Here is a 16,667-nt window from a genome sequence, read left to right on the forward strand (position 1 = left end):
GTTCGCAATTATGAATAGTCGTTACATACGAACGTCTCATGATGTAATCATCAATACTTTTAAAAACGTGAAACATTTTTAAAAAATATACTCGGAAATAATCTTTTTAAAATTAATCTTTAAAAAATTATAAAGCTATTTTTCTTTAAAAATATATGTGTGTATATGCGTGTCCGTGCGTGCACGCGCGTATGCGTACATATGTGACAAATATATTGTGTAAATAATATTTTTACTTAAATTATTTATAAATTATTATTACTTAAATTATATTCTCAATTAATGTTATTGTTTTACATATTATAATGAGTTTTCTATGTTTATCATTTTATCGCCAATATTGTTAATAAATAATAGCTTATCATATTTTTATCCATTTAACATGTTATACATCGTTCAGGATCATGAAAGTACTGAACATGACGGAGATGTTGAAGATTATTCCGAAGGAGAAAATGGAACTACAAGTTCTGAAAAATCACATAGATTAATGTACTATCCCCCACCAGAAGATATTGTGTCAAATCAATTTACCGTTAATGCGATGGACATTGAAGAACTTCGAAGGTTTGTTTTCAATTCAATATGTACTCTGTTCGATCCTATTGTCTTTTTATTGAGCAGTGCAAAACATATATTGTATACAGATCACAAAAGCGTCAGAAAAGAATGAAGAATATAGAGAACAGTCAGACAAATGAATTGACTGCATCTGGCAGTCAGGATGAATCTGATTCAGAAGGTGGTGCATCAACTCCAAGTGCCGAAAGAAATCCATTATCTATGTTATCTGAAGCTAGTTCAGAAGGTTTTGATCAGCTTACTAAACAAAGTCACAGAGAAAAATATTTAAAGAATGCTTTTGAGTCACTTAGTGGTGCGGAGGAACCACCGAATCGAGTAAAAACAACAAGTATTAGTTCTCAATTTCATGGAAGGTAAAACTTCACAAGATTTGAAAATTTATGATACTAAATTATTATTATTATTTAGAGTTTTATTATGTTAAAATGTATTATACTAATATATTTTGTGAATATTGCATTTTATTTTATTAAAGCAGACAGCAACCTAACACTGAATTATTTCTTTAGAAATTTTACTTATGTATACTCTATTTGAAAGATATATAGAAAACAATCCACAAGGATAAGAGGAATGAATGAAAATCAACACTTGTACAATTCATTATTTATTTTAAATTAATTGGCTGATAAAATTTGAAACTGGTTTTTTTATATTTTACTTTATATATTTATTATATTATATTTTATATTTATATATTATATTTTACTTAACTGTTGTCTTTAAATTGTTGAAATATTTTTGTATCTAGAGTTTTCCTTTATTTTTTTAGAAAATATAATGTTATATTGTATGATTAGTTTTATCAAAAGATATTTAGTAATTCTGATTTATTGTATTTCAATAATGATAATTATATAAATCTTTTGATGTGACATCCTGTTAATATTCTGTCATTAATTAAGTTAAATTAATTCTGTCTTTGTTGGCCAATCTGTCAGTCTTCTCAATATATTATTTTTTTACTAACAAAATATATTCTTACTAAACTAAGTAAGAATCTTTAGATTTCTTCAAAATCTACTATAATATCTTCTATCAAAATCTACTATAATAATTTTTTGAAGGGGGACTTGAAAAGAGTTCTAATATATCAATTTGATTTGTTGTTTTTTTTACTCATAGAAAAATGTTTTTTTGTTTGTTTCCATAATATTCTTCTTATTACTATTTTATTCTAAAAAAGTAAAACAAATCTTGAAAAATGTTAAGGACTATAAAAATTCTCATTTTGCAGGAATATATAAAATACCTTGATCATATAAAAAAATATACATTACAGTGAAAATGATTAACCAAACGCGTTGTCAGATTAAAATGTTTCATATAGTTAGGTTTATTGAATCATAAAATATGATACAAATAGACAATAAATAAATTTGAAATGATATATGAGTTTAAGCATTTCTTATTCTTCTTTATATTTAAATTTATTAAATAAATTTAAGAAATCAATTTATTGTTTAATTTTTTTAAATACTGTCTTTATCATTTATTACCCCGATAGCCAAAACCTGAAAGGATTATGCGCAAAGTCTGTTATAAATTTTTCATGTTAAAAAGCTAACAAATTGCTAACAGATTCTGTAATATCTGATAATGTTAGCAAACTGCTGCCAGAAACCTGACAGAATCTATTAACATTCTGTGGCAGATTGGCAGTAGAAATCGAGCAGACCCTGCTGCAGTCTGCCGTCAGATTGGTGACAGAAAGCGAGCAGAACAATTTGATGGCAGCGTGACACAATTTGATGGCAGGATCTGCTCAATTTCTGCTACCAATCTGCTGACACAGAATGTCAACCAGTTCTATCAACGGAATGTAAGCAGAATAAGACTTCAGATGAAGTCAGTCTATTAACATTTTTTGATTAAATCTGTTAAATCTGTTGCCAGTTTGCCGACATTCTGTTAACATTTTGCTGAGTGGGTATTTAATTCAATTAATATTTAAATTCAAATGTGAAAAAGAACAATTTATCCGTTTTAAAATGCCTGACTATATATAATCGCAATTATATATTTATCTGTCTGATTGATACATATACGTATATCGATCTAGATATACTTATTTATGATACAAATACTTTTTAATAAAATCAGTACAAAGCTATTATATTTTTCAAAAAAATACGAAAAGACTCCAGAAATACGAAAATATCCAAATAATTTAAATAAAAACAACAATTATAATATAAGTAAAATATGGAAAAATGTTCTTATGATCTTTTTAAATTAGTCGGCCAATTTGAAAGAGGTTATATCACTGTCAACCTTCTTTCATCTCATCTCCTCTGGTTTGTCTTCCCCACATCTTCAAACATATAAAAAGGCTCTAAAGAAATGCCTCGATATCAGGTTGTTATTCATTTTGATAAAGTAAATTGTAATATTTACAAAATGTTAATAATGTATTTTGATATAGTAAAGACTTGCAAAATTTTGGATTAGTATAAAATAGTAAAAATATCCATAAAGTTTCAAAAAATATTAAGTTATGTTTAACAATTATTGATTATTTATTAACTTGGATTATTGTAGACTTAGTGGTGGTGAGAATAGCACCAGTGCTAAAATACGTAATACGGCAGTAGTTAATGCAACAAAACATGCGAGAGGTGATATTGATGTCGTGAAGAAACGAGAAGAATTGCAAAGAAGAATAGAAGAAACCAGAAGAAAGTTACAAAGTGTAAGTAACAATCTCTGTACAAAAATAGTGAAATATTTTATAAGAAGTGAAATATTTTTCGCAGTAAAGTTCAATTCTTACTCTTGTAGGTCGGTTATAGATCTTTATTAAAATCCAGCCAAAGTATATCTGATTTGAGCAGTCACTTACAAGAAAAACATCACCATTTGAATAGGCTCAGTACAGGTAATAGATCTAATCAACAAAATCGGAAATTTTTGATTAATCCTTACAAACCTATGCTAAATCTAAAGTCTACATTTAAATCCCAAAAATGCATTAACAATTGTCAAGGTATAGGGAATGCATCGCCTAAATTAGAAATATCGAATGAAAAATCCTTATCGAAAAGTCCAACTATGTTGTGCATTAATGAGAAAGCAAAGCCAATTTTTAGTCGCCCATTAACATTAACATTAAAGAAAACTGAAAAGTATAAGCTGTCCTTGAATAAAGCTAATCAATCTTTGCCTGAGTCTCCTGTATGCGAGGAATTAAAATTATTAAAAAAGCAATGTAAAAAGAATATAAGTCGATTTGCAAAATTTGCTCAGAAGAGAAGATCTTGTAGTTACTTCATTGGTCTGAATGATAATGAGAAGTATACAGAAAATGTTACAAAATCTTTTGAAAGTTTACCTGCTATGAATGAGTATAATATGGAGAATCTTAAAGAAACCATCGACAATGTTGACGAAGGAAATGGTAATTTTAGTGATGATTCATTGGAAGAAGATTTCAAAAATTCGCCTCGACGTTGCATTAGTGATTATCAAATAAACGTTCATATGAATGACTATAGAAGTTATTCGAATTATCAGAATTTCCAGAAAAAAAATTTAACTGGCTCTCAAGAAAGTATACTTTCGGATGCCTCTGTTGAATCTTTTTTTAAAGGAAGTGCTGAAATCTTAGACTATAATCATTATGATCACGATAGACATTCGAGTGCAAGTTTCTTTTTGTCTCGGCGTAAAATGCAAGAAGGTAGAAGTCAGGAAAGCATATTAACTGATGAATCGGATTATCAAATATTTCCATTACGCGAGAACATTGATCATCGAAGTACAGAAAGCGTATTAACAGACGACTCAGATTCTTTGGTGAGATCTGCACCTTTAGAAATGTTGTTTGATTCACATTACAAACGAAAAAGGCAAAATTCCGAAACTTATAATGGAGATTCTAATAATATCATAGATGTCACCGCAGATAATGCACAGAATTCAGCTAACGAGAACACATTGTACAGAGCAGTGTTTAAATCAAAATCTTTACAGGATACTAGAATTAGCAAAGCGAAAAGCAATATGAATTTTGTAGAGAATAATGCACCATTGAAGACTCATGTTTATTACGAATTTAATTTTGACAATAAACACAAGGAGAATGTAGATAATGTGATGGTTTGCGGCGGATCGGAAACTATCCCGCGTAGCAATAGCCTTAAAGTACCCACGAAACCAGAATCGACGATGATCTTGAATGATTTTGTTGCTCATAAACCACCAAAACCCAAAAGAAACTCATCTCGTACTCAAAGCATGCGCAATAAAACTAAATCAACTTGGAAATATATTGACACTTCACCTTTATCGCTTGGTTTAACAAGCACGACCGATTCTACCATGGCATCTTCTATGAATTTAATGAAGTCCGAATATCAAACACAGGACAATACGGAAATGAAACGAGATCCAGTCGATTCAGAAGTAATGCAGCAATTCTTGCAATCTTCAAATTATGTGTTACAATCTGACAAGAATAAAGACAGTAGAAGCAAATTTCACAGTTTGCAGACTTGTCACAGTAATACGACTTGTCATAGTAAAAACGATACTTTTCAGGATGAATTAATATATGACAGCAATGACTCATATCATCATCCAACAAACATTAATAGTACAAGAGAAAGACAGAGTGTATCTTACAATAAGGAACAAATACATTTTTTCGAGAATGACATTCTAACGAAAGATATGTACTCTAATGAAACGTACGATTCATTAGAGCCTGGTGGAATCACTTGCGAAGCGCAAAGAAAAGAATTATCACTCAGCAATTCGAATTTACAATCCACTAATGACGGTATTAACAATCTGGATGCAAACATGGATTTTAGAATAACTCGCGCTATCGAGGGTACCGTGAAATTACTTTCAAAGGAATTTGAAAACTTAGTAAAGCAGAAACAATATTTGACAAAAGAGAAGTATTCACAATTGACGCAAGATCAAGAAATAAGCGAAAACTTTGCTAAATTAGAGGCCGAACGAGATGGTAAATTTTGCACTATTAAACGTGATATACGGATACATTCATGCGGCGAGGACAGCGACTGCACTGATATGTTGATGGATAGATCGTTGATGGAGAGTGGTTCTTCTACATCTGCCTCAAGTTGCACTAACTCGCCCAAAAGAATGTGGCCGCCTGCGTCGCGATGCCCGAGTTATATGAAATGGACGAAAACTTTGCCGACAATCAATCAAACAATTCTTACTACAAAACATCCTTATAAAGGTATTGAATGAGTAGAAAATGCTTGTATATATTTTCTACGTATAGTTACTTACATATTATTGTCTTATAATCGAGTACAAATTCATATATTACGTTATGTTTACATTTAAGAAATATTTTTTATATGTACATATAAACTCAAATTCTTCATTGTGAATGTGCAATTATATAACACATATAATAGTATGTATAATTAGATGCGAAAATGAATTATTTTAACAAAATAGTTAATCGTCCGCTTTTTTATTGCTTAAGAACAATCGAACTTGATTTTATTTCAAGGCGACAGCAACTTCTCAGTTTGAATGCTTTTCGAATGTAAAGATTGTAATATTATCATTTTCATTTTGCACGGAATGTAGTCGCATGTTTTTCTCATTAAGTTACAACATTTATCCTTTCCCTTTCATTATACTCTTATTTTTTACTGTAATGTTTTACTTTATTATTTTATCTTATTTTATTATACTTTGCAAAAAGCAAATAATAATTTCATATTACAGAACATTTGCAAAATTAAACTCATACTTTAAAATTTTCTTACATATAGAGACAAATTATTATAAGTACATTTTACATATTTTATCCATTTTATATATCTTTGCATTATTGTAATTCGTTTAATCATTATCATATGTGTAATTTGTTCAGTCATTTACAAATAAAAATAAGCTTAGTAAGCCCTAATTTCCAAAAAAAAAAAAAGATAAATGCATCGTGCAAAAGTAGTGATTAGTGCATGTATGCACGCATTGTCAACAGTTGGCAGTAAGGGGGGGCAAATCTCGTCAAAAGTTATTGACAGTGAAGAAGAAGAAACTGGTATGAGACGTGCCTGTTCATTGAGTGATCTTTCCATCAGTCCTTCAAATAGATTATTGCATGGTCCTATACAAGGTATCTCTCTCATCGTTATTCATTATCAATATTTTGATACGCTCGATAAATTATATAGTTAATAAGTTATTTTTATTAAAGCAAATTACTATTAAATATTATATACTTATATTTGATTTTTGTATGTTGAAAATATATATAAAATATATAAGTAACTCTCTTTCCTATAAATAGCGACAATAGTTTCAGGAAAACTAGGAAATAAAAATATAGGCGCAATATCAAGATTAGCAAGTACCTATAATACTAGCAACCAATCCAGGCATTCCGGAACTTCAGGAAAAAACCACTCGACTCATATAACAAGAAGCAGCAGTGTTGGTGTCTTAAACCAAGTATGTGTATATATATGTTTTACGATATATACCAGGTGTATGCATAAGTTTTTTCCGGTTTAACTAAGAGATGTTGCCAGCGAAAAGTACGCAGCGTATTAATTTGACACATACATCATTTTGTTCGTCTAACATTTAAAACTACAAACACACACAAGTTGAGTCCGCCAAAAACTAGCGTCTTTGTTTTATCGTTCAGTGATCATGTCGAGTTTTGTGCCTGAAAAAGAACATTTGCGGCACGCATTGCTTTTTTTATTTAATCAAAAGAAAAAGGCTGTTGAAAGTCATCGTTTGCTGGTAGAAACATATAGTGAACACGCTCCGATCGATTAGAACATGTGAGACATGGTTTCGACAATTTAAAAGTGGTGATTTCAATGTGAAAGACAGTGAGCGCTCTGGTAGACCACAAAAATGCGAAGACGAGCAATTGCAGGAGTTATTGGATGATGACCCAACTCAAACTCAACGGCAATTAGCAGAAGCATTACATGTATCACAAGAAACAATCAGCAGACGTTTACGAGCAATGGGAAAGATCAATAAACTCGGTAAATGGGTCCCACACGATTTGAATGAACGTCAAATGGAAAATCGCAAAGTCACTTGTGAAATGCTGCTTCAATGCCATGAAAGGAAATCATTTTTGTATCGAATTGTGACGGGTGACGAAAAATGGATTTATTTTGAAAACCCGAAGCGGAAAAAATCGTGGCTTTCACCTGGCGAAGCCGGTCCATCAACACCAAGGTCAAATCACTTCGGCAAGAAGACCATGCTCTGTGTCTGGTGGGACCAGAGCGGTATATTATGAACTCTTGAAGCCCGGCGAAACCGTAATACACAACGCTATCGCCAACAAATGATTAATTTAAACCACGCATTAATCGAAAGACGACCGGAATGGGCCAGAAGACATGGCAAAGTGATTTTGTTACACGACAATGCGCCGTCTCACACAGCAAAACCAGTGAAAGACACCTTGAAATCGCTTGGATGGGACATCCTTCCGCACCCGCCGTACTCTCCAGACCTGGCGCCATCTGACTATCACCTCTTCGCATCAATGGGGCACGCGCTCGCAGAGCAGCACTTCAGCAATTTCGAGGAAGTTGAAAAATGGCTCGACGAATGGTTTGCCGCAAAAGACAAGCAGTTTTTCTGGCATGGTATTCATAAATTACCTGAAAGATGGGCGAAATGTGTAGAAGCCGATGGCCAATATTTTGAATAAAAAAAAAAATTAATTTCCCTTGAAAATTACGTGTCTTTTTTTACTAAAAAACCGGAAAAAACTTATGCATACACCTGGTACAATGTATACAATAAAAATCAAGTATATGTTAAATAAAAATTTTAATTTTGTAGAGTGATTCAGAATCAGATATTGGTATCACAGGAGGAAATAAAGGATGGAGTGGTCAATCCAGTAGAACAAGTGGTTTGATGAGACCAACAATTAGTTCTCAAAATAAAATCAATCATCAAAATAAATCAAGTTCTTCTAATACTATTTCATCAATCTTAAGAAGACGAGGAATACAAGGAGCCTTCTCCACTGGTATTTAAATTTTCATTGTCAGCAATCAAATATATTAAAAAATATTGTTTAAAATATATATTTATTTTGCAGCTAATCTAAGTCAAGTGGGAAATCAAGAAGATTCAAGTTCAGAAGATACTTCATCAAATGAAAAAGGAGGAAAACCGGTATTACCGCCAAGACCTAGAAGTATTAGTATTGATCATTCCTCTGCTAGGTAAAGACTTAATGTTTTAATAATTTTTTATTTTTATTACTAAAAAATTTTCAGCATAAATGAAAAATTAATATTTGCATCATTTATTATTTAAATTATGATTAAAAAATATAGTTGTATTTTGTGCCAAGATGCAACAGCGAGGCAAACTATGTGTCTATGTGTGTATCTATATGTGAGCTGTCTAACTGCGATTCTTAATAACAATTAGATCAATTAAGTTTTTAGTAAATTCTTTATCGAAAATTAAGGTTTAAAATATCTTCATTTTTTTTTCATATGTCTTATGATAAAAAAATATCAAGTCCAAATTGACAAAGAAACTGATAAGGATGCAAAATTAAGAAAGTCATATACAACCAATCACCATGAAACTTGACACAGACATAATATGAGGTAAAATATGAAGAAATTTAATCAAAATCGAATAATGCTAAATTGGCTAAATGAGGATTCTAACCAAAAATCAGAAAATGGATCCAATCATGTAGCGACAGTGCTCATATCTTGACAATAGAATAACATTATTCGTGAATGGTCTACTAAATAACCATTGATAATTGACAGATTGAATGTGCGGTAATTTTCAATTACCATCATCAGTTTATTACATTGTTTCCCATGTTTTTTGTTGCACTAAAAAAATTTTCAGAGCTCGCAAATTGATCAAAGTTTTCGGTTTTCCTCAGTGTCTTCACATTTTTTTCACTCTTCAAGCCCATGAAAATTATGCAAAAATGGATATCAACAACGACAAGGAAGAAAATGGATAAAACCTTGCCAATCATTAATCGTCCATTTTATCGAACTAGACGTACTCTCCATTTATATAGCTGGCAAAACTTATAGTGTTTGTGAAGAATCAGTCATAAACAAAGCTATTTTATTGTCAAAGTGAAGTATGAGTGATAAACAGACACTGTCATCATACAACTTATTTTTTGGTTTTTAATCAATTAGCCATTTGCTCATTTAGCCATTCGATTTTTATTAGATTTTTTCATATTTTATCTAAACATCACGTCTATGTCAAATTTTATGACGATTAATTTTGTATCACAAAATTTTCCTAATTTTGCATGTTCTTTTATGTTTGAGAAACATCATTATTATTGTTATTGAGAAAACATTACCTGAACAAAACTATCTTTTAGAAAAAGAAAAAATGACGCCAAATCCATGGCGTGTCCTTGATTTCTATAAAAAAAATTTTTTTATATTTTATAGAAAATTTTCATATACAAATCTATTTCATTAAAAAATTGTTATATCAAAAAATGAACCAATTTTTAATTAATACAAAAAATATATCAAAAAATGATGCTAATTTCTAATAAGTTCAAATTAGAAAAAAAACTTACGAAGGTAAAAAGGATTTTATTAGTCGAAAACATCAATTTGCAATTGTCAAAAATTTAATAAACTTATAAATACATCCATATAAAATATAAAAGAATATCTTGCAAAAAAGTAAGATACATATGTTAAAGAAAAAGAAGTCTTTTAAGCTGATTTTATAGAATATAAGTTTTAAAACCAATAAAAACAATATTGATAATGTAGAAAGTTTAATTTCAAGAGAATTCAAATTTTTAACGGGCCGGTATAGGTCCCCGATATCTCGATCGAGTGAAGTTGAAATTTGGCAGGAATTATATTTTTGTGGATTGAAAGTATTCTGGAGGATGCTGTGGAAAGAATTTGAAAATCGAAAATAAGGACCATCCTAATGTACATATATACAAGATAAAAAAATCCCAAAAAGATCAAAATAAGACATTTGAGAACAAAATGTTTTATACAAAAGTTATAGAGTTTCAACAAATACATCAAATAATATATTTGATTTGGAGAGCAAGTATAGAAAAGCCTTCAAAGTCAACTTTGAAATTTTAAACTTCTATTTTTAATTCTTGTAGCTGTTTGAGATTTTTTTAAAACACTAGAATATAACTCCTTTTGATTAACTATTTTTCAAAATATGAGTTGATAAAGTTCAAATGTGTTAAAAGAAATAAATATTTCGAAATGACTGTATTTAAAAAATTTAACTTGTTCTTTGTTGACAGAGAAACTTGATCAATTTAATTTGTTTTATGTGGTTAGACAATTTTGATATAGAAACCAGTTTAGCTTTTTCTTATAAGATGAAAATAAGTTATGATAATTTTTTTGATAGAAATGATGTATGGAAATTATATTCTATATATAGAATGATAAAACGTTGAAAAGGTAGGAATGTGTCAATTAGTTCTCCTCTTAAATAATCGATGGATCTATATAAATCCGAGATTTCTATATCTAAAATCTTAAATTTATACAGTACAGTTCAATCTTCAATTTATGTATAATTACTTTTATTTACGATCTTCTGTAAGTTTTAATTGGTGACAAGTTTTAATTTTTATTTATTCCATCTATTATGATAACTTACTTAAATTATGATAACTTACTTAAAACGGCCTCACTTTCGTGCGCGGATAGTCGATCAGTCGGATAACCAGGTGAAAAAGTGAGAGCGACAGAGATTGGTTGAAATATTTATTCTCAGTAACAAGTAAAATTCGTGATGTCTTGAGTGAGTTTGGTGAGTAGTGGTAATTTTGAACACCATAAGATATTAATCAGTAAGTATAAAAGTAGAAACTTTCTTAGAGTATGTGGCAATTATTTCGTCACGACTCTCACGGCCACATTTTTTTCATGCGGCAGTACTTGGATTTCGCCGAATTATCTATTCTCAGAGAATCGAACTACAAAAATACACGCAAATACAAAGACGTTGCATGTATTCATCTCCGATATCAGCTCAACAGAATAGATTTATTTTCTATATTCTCTTGCAATAATTTCTTTTTGTAATAATTTTTAAAAAATCTTTTGTAATAATCTTTTTTCGCGTTAACCCATTGATCATGGTGTAGGGTTTCGTCGGGCGACCCGACGAGACCAGGGAGTACCCTGGTACTCGGAGATAGTCATCGAGAGTGCTCGACGCCACCAGGGAGATCCTGACTTTTGACTTTTGCCAAGGAGAGCCCTGATGAGATTATCGGTATTAGGAAACCAAGCGTTCTCGGCTGTATCGAGGTGCTTCTCGACAACGTTTTGGAAAGCGATAGGAACGGAGGTCTTCTATGATCGAGCGTACTCGGCCGTGCTGAGGTGTACTTCGGTACGTTTTGATTTACTGTTTGGTTCTCAATTCGGAATTTTTTTCACTTTTCTTGCACGATGCTGTGCTCAAGACTTCGGGACAGCTTTCTGCTCTCTGTGGAAAGTGAGACCCTTTTATCCGAGATTGGCTGCGGTATTTCGATACGGAACGGATTCGGATTGGCCGATCTCGGGGAAGAATGATAGGAAAATCGGAAGTAAGAATTGGATATGGAGCGGGGAATGTATTTGGCTCGGCGGCGCGGTACTCGGTGCGGCACGGGGAGCGCAATAATTTCAAGGCGCGATATTCGGCGCGGTGCAGGGCGCACGCTCCGCGAAAATAACACGTGTTCGTCGAATACGTGTATTGACTCTCCGAATTATCTCGGAGAATCTTTTATTTGAACAGATTAAAATTGGCGCAAACGCAGGTTTGCGAGTCGCATTCTGCCCGGTGACCGGCGGTCCTCGACAGATAGTCGAAGGAAAATAATTAGCACGAAGCGGAGGAACGCTTCGTTACACACTTAAGTTATTATTTCTACTTTTTTACTTTTATTTTTAGTTTATAGTTTTTACCTTTCATTGGAAAGCAATAGGAACGGAGGTCTTCTATGATCGAGCGTACTCGGCCGTGCTGGGGTGTATCTCGTGGAGTGTATTACGTTTTGACTTACTGTTTGGTTCTCGAATTCGGAATCTTTCTCGACTTTTTTTGCATGATGCTGTGCTCAAGACTTCGAGAACGGGACAAGTGTTCTCTGTGGAAAATGAGACCCTTTTATCCGAGATTGTGGCTGTGGTATTTCGATACGGAACGGATTCGGATTGGCCGATCTCGGGTTATCACATAAAATTTTATTATATGCTTGATAGAATTCTCAGATCTATTAGAATTTGTCTTCAACATTTACATTATTTTACATTTACATTATTTTAATATCTGCGAATTTATTTTATATCATTGGACTTAACGTAAGTTTCGTCTCTGACCGAAGAATTAGTTATGAGAAGAATTTTAAACCATGGATTACGTTATTTTTATCGCGAAATAAATAAACCGAACTTAAACCGTATGGAGATTGTTTTTTATTCATTTATTATTGTTTGTCTAACTTTGATATAATCTCTTTGCTTTTGTTACGACACACTTTTACATCGTTTACGTTATTCTTTGTGATTTGTTCAGGTTATTTATAAATCATTATCTGTTTATTTTTTTTTTATTATACTGAGATACATCATATTAGAACGTTGACTATTTGTTGTATTTTTTCTTATTTTGTATGTTTTAAGGATTGTTCTCAATATTTTATTATATTATATTTTCGTCCTGTAAGCAGAAAGAGAAGATAGAATAGAATACACATGGAAATGAGATTTATAATTGTACTGTTTTATAGGCTTTCAATTTTTCATATAAAGTGAGATCAATTTTCTACATTTCTCTCCCTATTTACAGAATGAAACGGACTCACGGAATTCCTTCCCCGCGCATATATACATATTAGCAAATTACATTCTCCAGCACTAATGTAAATTGTTATATTTTTCAAATTTTTTTGTCAATAATTTTTTAATAAACAAGAGGATTATAAAGCGCGCTATTTATTTTTTTATATATTTTTATATAAAATACATTTTATAAAATACAATTAGTCTTACATTACAGACCTTTTTATCAATGGATCAAGTAATGATTAAAATCTCTTCTAGAAATTATTCAGACGAATGCTCATGTCACCTTTATGTCAATACCTCACGGATATCAACTTTTTTTTTTAATGTTAGTAGTTCCTATTCAAATATCTCCAGATAGCTCCATATGCATTCTTTGGATTAATTTTGTGTAAATTTATCAATTTATTTTAAAATATTTTTGAAAAAAATGTTTTTAATTTAGACATTGAACCTAACTACATATTCAATACCCAGAGTATCCGGATATTCATTGCATTTCGTATTAAAAAGATAGAAAAGGGAAATTTATTTCAGTATTTATTATAGATAGTCAAAGGACTAACTTATTTGTATATATAGAATATGAAATAAAAAATATTATACATAGATATAGGCCGAGTACATGTTAACTAACAAATTACAACGCGAAACATAGCATTTTCTCGGCAAGTAGGATCTTGGTTGCTAAAGTCTTTTAATATGAAATAAATTCAATTAATTATATTACCAACTACGTGCCGCTTTGGTTTAGCAGACTTTCAACGTAGTATTATCTATAATAAATTAAAAAACTTTAGCAAGAGTCCCCAAGATCCTGCTTGCCGAGGAAATGCCATGTTTCGCGTTATAATTTGTTAGTTAACATATACTCGGCCTATATCTATGTATTGTTTATTCGCACATCGGCTGAAAACGACGTTTGATTTATCTGAATATTGCGATAAATATTATCATCAGCCTCAGTGGTCTAGTGGATAAGATGCCTGTCCAGAAGGCGCAGGTGATCCAAGTTCGATCCCTGGCTGAGGTGATATTTTTCGCAACATATATTTACGGTGCGGGGGATAATAAAAGAGATTTTAATCGATATCAATAATATTGATCAAATTATTATAGAGCCAGTATAGTGAAAATAAAACAATTGTCTTAATCTAATTTAACGCAAATGGAAGTTACATAAAGTAAATATTTAAGCAGAACGAAGCTAACGCATATCGGATCTAGAGCAAATGACAATGCTAGACCTTTATGAATTAATTTTATCTGAGGATTCATTCTCAAAAGGAAACAAGCATAATCGTATAATTAGCCTCTGTAAACACCCTTGGTGATGCGAACAGTTGCGATCCGAACTATTCCATCTGCTCCGGAGTGGGTTTCTTGGACTCTTCCTATCTGCCAATGGGGATATGTTGTCTTCTATTAAAAAGACCATTTTGTCTTCCTTTATTGCGAGTCCTTGTGATTGCCACTTGTTTTTTTTTTGTTGAAGCTGATGCAAATATTCGCGAGACCAACGACCAACGCCAAAAATGCTGTCTCAATTGTTGTACGTACTGCCATCTTGAGAGGCGATTTATTGGAATTCCATCTAAAGACTCTTCAGGACACGCGATGAGAAGAGTGCCAATTAAGAGTGTCCTGGCATTAAGTACATGAAATCTCTTGGATCCTTGGAAGACATTAGGATAATTGGGCGAGTTTAAGATAGCCTCAATTTATATGAGAAGTTTCTAATTCTTCGAATCTCAAGTACTCTTTGATCTTTTGATCAAGAATCTTTGGTCATTTTAATCAAATATCACTTGGCCGCTTTTACTTCCTATATATCGCCATGGTGTGATGCTCTATAAAATGCCATCGAATTCCTTTATTATAAACATAATTAATAACTTGTTGGGTTTTTTTGATTTTGAAGGAGTTCAGTTAGATCGCTTAATTCTCGTTGGATCCCGACAAAGTTTAACCCATTAGAAAATATGTCCAAAGAACAATCTCTTCGAGCAATAAAGCACTTGAATACGTTCAAAAATGCTTCCGACGATAAGTCGACGGTGAGCTCAATATGTATGGCTTCGGTAGCCATACAAACGAAAATTGCAACGTAACTCTTTGTCAATTTCATGTTTCTTTTTACGCCTTCCTTGTGATAGAGAGGACCAGCGTAGTCAACGCCACATTTTTCAAATACCCTTGTAAGTACATTAACACGTGACTCTGGTAAATTTCCCATAATAGCTGATGATGGTTTTGATGAACTTCGAAAACAAGTTTCCGGATAATTTGCTGCATCATATTTCGTGCGGAAATAAGCCAATATTTTTGTTTTATCGCTGCCAACGTGACTTGTGCTCCTGCGTGAAAGTGCCTTTTATGTTCTTGTACCACTGTGAGAAGGAATGATGACTCAGGAGTAGTATAGGATATGCTTAACGGAATAATGTAAATTTGAGGCCTTCAGACGTCCCACTCTCAAGATTCTCGAATTGTTAATGGGCTTAGCTTTAGGACTATTTTTATTCACGAAACTTTGACTAGCGACGCAAGCGCCTTAAAAAAATGAGTCTTTTGTATTAGTTTTACCAGGCATAGCATAATTTTGTTCTTTATGTATGATGAGTAGTTGAATATTACATCTCATCTGTATGAGATGTCGATAAATTCCTTGATAAATCTTTGATTTTTCTTATATTTTTTGAAAATCGCAAGATATAAGCAACAACTCGGATGAGTTTGGTTAACTCAGAGTACCGCTCGAAAATGTCAAAATTTGAATTGCTTGTTGTAGTTGCGACTATCTCCTTGGATCTTTTTTCCGGAACGTTTTCCTCAAGGATGGAAAAAGAACTCGATGGCCATCCTCTCTATCTTGTGACAACCACGGAGATGCCACTCACCAGATGTTTAGCATCATCAAAGTTTTAGGCATAACGTCTCTTAATAGGAGATCTGCTGGATTATCCTCACTTTGTATGTGATTTGTATTGGATAGGAACTAGTTGTTGTATCTCTCTTATTCTGTTTTGCAACGAATGGTGTCCATGATCGACTGCAAGATTGCAGCCATGACAATACAATAGTAGAGTCTGTCCAAAGCTAAATTGAATCTATTTGGTATGGTATATATTTTGAGACCTTATCAACCAGCTGCGCTAATAATAATGCGGCGCACAATTCCAGCCTCGGTAATGATACATTTTTTAATGATGCTACTCCGGACTTCGAGCAAAGTAGACACGTTGAATGTTCTCT

At 32.0% G+C, this 16,667-nt stretch overlaps 1 protein-coding gene across 7 annotated transcripts in view; it reads left to right on the top strand.

Annotated features, from left to right (window-relative positions):
* The window catches only part of Wdr62 (WD repeat domain 62), a 249,240-nt gene that overhangs the window by 167,648 nt on the left and 64,925 nt on the right, over positions 1-16,667 (top strand). For 6 of the 7 annotated variants that reach the window (XR_016140837.1, XR_016140838.1, XM_089083111.1 and 3 more), the window contains exons 16-23: positions 401-567; positions 648-938; positions 3,127-3,277; positions 3,367-5,800; positions 6,563-6,697; positions 6,881-7,032; positions 8,404-8,596; positions 8,669-8,795. Coding sequence is in view for 4 of the 7 variants with exons in the window: in XM_089083111.1 (XP_088939237.1) it covers positions 401-567; positions 648-938; positions 3,127-3,277; positions 3,367-5,800; positions 6,563-6,697; positions 6,881-7,032; positions 8,404-8,596; positions 8,669-8,795 (3,650 nt within the window). In the remaining 3 variants the exon portion in view is untranslated. Of the gene's footprint in view, positions 1-400; positions 568-647; positions 939-3,126; positions 3,278-3,366; positions 5,801-6,562; positions 6,698-6,880; positions 7,033-8,403; positions 8,597-8,668; positions 8,796-11,719; positions 11,971-16,667 lie in introns of all 7 variants that reach the window. The other variant, XR_016140839.1, reaches the window with a different exon arrangement.

The sequence above is a fragment of the Pogonomyrmex barbatus genome, unplaced genomic scaffold, assembly GCF_055798465.1.
Source record: "Pogonomyrmex barbatus isolate J1 unplaced genomic scaffold, ASM5579846v1 scaffold7, whole genome shotgun sequence".
Lineage (NCBI taxonomy): Eukaryota > Metazoa > Arthropoda > Insecta > Hymenoptera > Formicidae > Pogonomyrmex > Pogonomyrmex barbatus.